General features: G+C 32.9%; 1 protein-coding gene across 1 annotated transcript; it reads right to left on the bottom strand.

Moving 5' to 3' along the window:
- Nucleotides 1-1,764: 1,764 nt before the first annotated feature.
- Nucleotides 1,765-3,830, bottom strand: LOC109156580 (F-box/FBD/LRR-repeat protein At1g13570-like). Its single transcript, XM_019304431.1, has 4 exons — nucleotides 3,769-3,830; nucleotides 2,401-3,233; nucleotides 2,225-2,317; nucleotides 1,765-2,060 (listed from the first exon to the last, which is right to left on the bottom strand). Exons 2-4 carry the CDS (start codon nucleotides 3,229-3,231, stop codon nucleotides 1,779-1,781), a joined length of 1,206 nt encoding a protein of 401 aa, XP_019159976.1. The 5' UTR covers nucleotides 3,232-3,233; nucleotides 3,769-3,830; the 3' UTR covers nucleotides 1,765-1,778.
- Nucleotides 3,831-4,374: the final 544 nt, after the last annotated feature.

Raw genomic sequence — 4,374 nt, 5'->3', positions numbered from 1 at the left:
GTCACTGCGTTTTTTTAAAAAATTTTGATAATCCTAAACGTTGATTTAAGCGAGATGAATTGCACAGATTAAACCGCACAACCGCACCTAGGCACCCTAACCGCACCAGAACCTAATTCTATATATATATATATATATATATATATATATATATATATATATATATATATATATATATATATATATATATATATTGTCCGGCTCTCATGAGAATCATGCCTCAGGTAAGAACTTGTGGACAAATTCAAATCATTGATATAGTATATCAAACGGTTGAAAATAAAATAAAATAAAATAAAAAATAAAGGTGTGTTCGTTTTCATAAATATTACAAATTTTAAAAAATTGTAATATTTATGAAAATGACCTCTCTTTTTTACTTGATTTCTTATCTATCAGATCAAAATTAATTAAGTTGTTTGTCAAGATCAACTTCTCTTTAAAAAATTTTGACACTTCTCATCTACAAAAAAATGTGCACTGGAAGGTACAACATTGCGTACTGCAATGCACAACAATGTGTACTAGAAGGCAACATTGTGCACTACAAGGCACAAAGATTGCAATCGAAACAATTATGACACCAAAAGATGAGTAATTCAACTTCAATATTATTGAAGCAATTACTCTCATAAAAACTTTGTACATTTTGATATATTCAACACATAAATTTCATTAGAAATTTAGTTATTGAAAAGAAAAATATATAATAAACAATGATTTGCTATTGTGTCAACCTTGATGGTATTTACTAATTTGTATGTTGTGTTAGGAATAAATATAATTTAGATTTCGATGACAATGAAAGACTTAGGAAATTTAGTCTCCGTTTCTTTTAACTCTTTTAGACTTAGTAATTTATTGAGCACGAATAGTAAGAATGGTTACAATTCAAATTGCTAACAAAGATCTCAGACGAAGAGTTCAAATAAGGATATAATAGTTTCATCATGTGGCAAATATATGTGTCATTTTAAAAAGGAATAAGGTTCAAATTGGTCACTGAACGTAACCTGAAAATGCAATTAGGCCACTGAACGAAAAAAAAAAAGTGCAATTAGGTCACTGAACACTCTAAAAATGTGCAATTTCACCTGATAGCAGGTTATCCTCAATTTTAGCAGGTTATATGCTTACGTGGCAGCTGAGTTGGCATTTTTAATAAATTTTAAATTATTTTTAATAAATTTTAATAATAAATTTTTATTTAAAAAAATTTTTAAAAAAATAAAAACGTCTTTATTTTATTTTTTATTTAATTTTTTTTAATTTTTTATAAAATTTATTATTAAAATTAATTATTAAAAATTATTAAAAATGCCAACTCATCTGCCACGTAAGTAGGTAACCTGCTAAAATTGATGGTAACCTGCTATCCGGTAAAATTGCATACGTTTGGAGAGTTCAGTGACCTAATTGCCCGTTTTTGGAGTGTTCAGTGGCCTAATTGCACTTTTTGTTCGTTCAGTGGCCTAATTGCATTTTTAGGATACGTTCAGTGACCAATTTGAACCTTATTCCTTTTAAAAAATTAGAGACAACATCTACCCCAATTCAAGAGTGACATTCATAATTGACATATTATGAAAGGGCATAAATTACAATTTTTCTTAAGGGTAATTATTAGGATTTATCAAGACCATTCAGCAGAGGACAATGTTGTGTACTGGAAGGGAAAGCTAGGGAGTCCGCATAGGTATTCTTTGAAGAAAATAAGGAATTTCATACATGGGATGATACCTATTTGGAACTAATCCAGCATAATTTTAGTCACAAGTTCAGAATATGATTTGTGCTTTCCTTGAAGCTCGAGGGAATAGCACTAACTCTTTCAAAATATTAGAGACTTCCGATACCTCTACTACTTTCTTGTCCACAAAACTAACCCTTTCTAAGGCCGGGCAGCACGCAAGTATTAGCTTTACAAAAAGCATTTCAGCTCTTGACCCATGGAAAAATTTCATCTTCAAAGCCCGCAAACTGTTAATCTCCTCGCTCATGCAGCTACGTTCTTGCAAATACTGTAAAACGAGGCTGTTGTCAGCAGTCACCATCGGAATCTATACATACAACAAAACTGAAATAAGTTCAAACAACAACACTGAGAGTAGGGTAGAAATAAATAAATATATGTAGACCATTAGTTTCTCACGTTCATCCAAATTTCAAGGCTATGCACCCTAGGAGAGCTGTGAAGCAAGCAAAGGATGCTGGAGACTTGTACCAGATCGGTAAAGTTAATTTGATATAGTAGAAGATCCCTCAAGTTGTTGATTTTAACTGGAAGTGCACTCATAATAGAGCCTGCAGCCAAAAGCTTACCAACACAGAGAAAAATGATAATGCAACCTAAACACATTGTTCGGGAAACAAGAATCGACATCTTAAAAGAGATTGTACCTTGAGATGGTGTCCATCCAGAAAAAGGTTTGAAAGTAGAGGCCAGTGTTCAAACAAGCTTGCTAAATTGATCCTCTCACCAGGGCCAAAACATTTATTAACTTCCATTGGCGATAAAAGGCGTGCATGTGTAATACTTTTGCAGTTCATAAAACAACTCAGTTTAACCCCGTGATTGTAGCAAAGTATCAAGGCCCAAAGTGATGATAAACAGCCATCAAAGTTCAAGTGATCCATACCACTGCAGCTTTGTAACCTCAAACATTCAAGCTTTGATGCAGCAAAGATAGAAGCAGAAACCTCTGGCTTGAAAGCAACTTGAGACAAAAAAAGGATCTTAAGATTTTGAAAGCTTCTTATAGTACCACATGGTTGTTTGAAGATACAGTTAGACAGATACAAAAACGTAAGTTCTTGACACAAGAATACATAAGAGGGAAGTGCATAGAGATCATGACTGGAATTCTCCACTCTGAATTTCCTCAATCCATTTCTTGACAAGTATAGTATCCATGGATCAATGTTTGGGTACTGTGACATGTGTACATCTGAAAGGCTGACATGAAAAGTTAGAATGGGCCCAATATGCTGTAAGAGAATTTGATTGACTATTCCAACAAAATCATTTTTGGTGACAGTGACTATATTCTTGGGATCAAGTACAAGATTTGGATGACCAGCCCATATGTATCTCCATTTTCTAGACAAAATACTTGTTCTTGCTGCATCTCGAGCAGGCAAGCGATCTAGGATGCAGGTTAAAACATCCGTTGGCAAGTTAATAAGTTTATCATCCATGGCCTTCTGTTTGCTATTTCCTGAGATATCCATTCCTAATAAAGGAGAAACCAGTATTAGAAAATCCAATTGTAAAAGAATAGTTTACAATATTTGTTTTAGTTTTCTTTTCATCACCCAAATATTCCTATCTATATCCTTCTATAATACTTAACCTTGAAAAGTTAACCATTTGATCTGATAATATAATAATAATGACAGTGACATTTATATCTGCAAACTATCGTATCCAATGAATACATTACTACATGAAAACCCAAACTATTCACCATTCAAGCTCAAATTAAATATATACAAAATGGAAAAAGAATAAAACAGAGTGAATTGAACTATATCACTAGCTTCTCCCTTCTACATGGTGGAAAATAAACAAATAGAAACTGGTTAGGGCCAACCTCTCAGACTTAGGGTTAGAGTATTTCTAAACAAAGGATTTGAAGGAAGATCAAATTGAAGCTGAAGTAAACAAAAAACTGAAAAATTTTAGTAACAGCAAACACAAAATAAACACAAGAATAGCTTGTATTGAAGTATTAACGCTACTAAATACGAATAATGCTGGAAAAACACCTGAACGGAGACGATCGGATCTTCGATGGAGCACAAGGCAGGTCCGATTCGACGGAATGTCGCTATTCTATCACGGGGTGTGTTTGGTTTGCACATGGGAATCAGAATCGGATTAGGTATCAAATACTTAGTAATGGTAATGAGTTCCGGTGAAAGTATTTAACATATTTGGTAGTAGAGTGGAATGTGAATGGTTACGCTTAAAAATGAATAAGGGAATGAAACTCTTATTTTATTTGGATATGAATTTTTCAATTCATGGGGTATTCCAAACCCATAGTAGTGTTCTAAAAACCTATCAACCAAACAATAACAATAACTTTCATACTAATTCCTACGGCAAAACTCATCAACCAAACATACCTTTTGTTCTCCCGTCCAAACTCTATATCTATATCATCTATACTTCTATACTATTATTAAAAACAAAATCCTACTTTTGTTCTTCCATCCAAACTCGTTCACTCAAACAATTAAAAATTAAAAATTAATAATAATAGGAAAAATTGCATCTTTTGTCCTTGAGTTATACTCAAGTTCTGACTCAGTCCCTGAATTATGACCGTATCCATTTTTAGTCACTCAGTTATGAGCGAAATGGCGCAT

The sequence above is a fragment of the Ipomoea nil genome, unplaced genomic scaffold (genome assembly GCF_001879475.1).
Source record: "Ipomoea nil cultivar Tokyo-kokei standard unplaced genomic scaffold, Asagao_1.1 scaffold2742, whole genome shotgun sequence".
Taxonomy (NCBI): domain Eukaryota; kingdom Viridiplantae; phylum Streptophyta; class Magnoliopsida; order Solanales; family Convolvulaceae; genus Ipomoea; species Ipomoea nil.
Note: the sequence above shows the minus strand (reverse complement) of the source record. Positions and strands in the feature narration are given on the sequence as shown.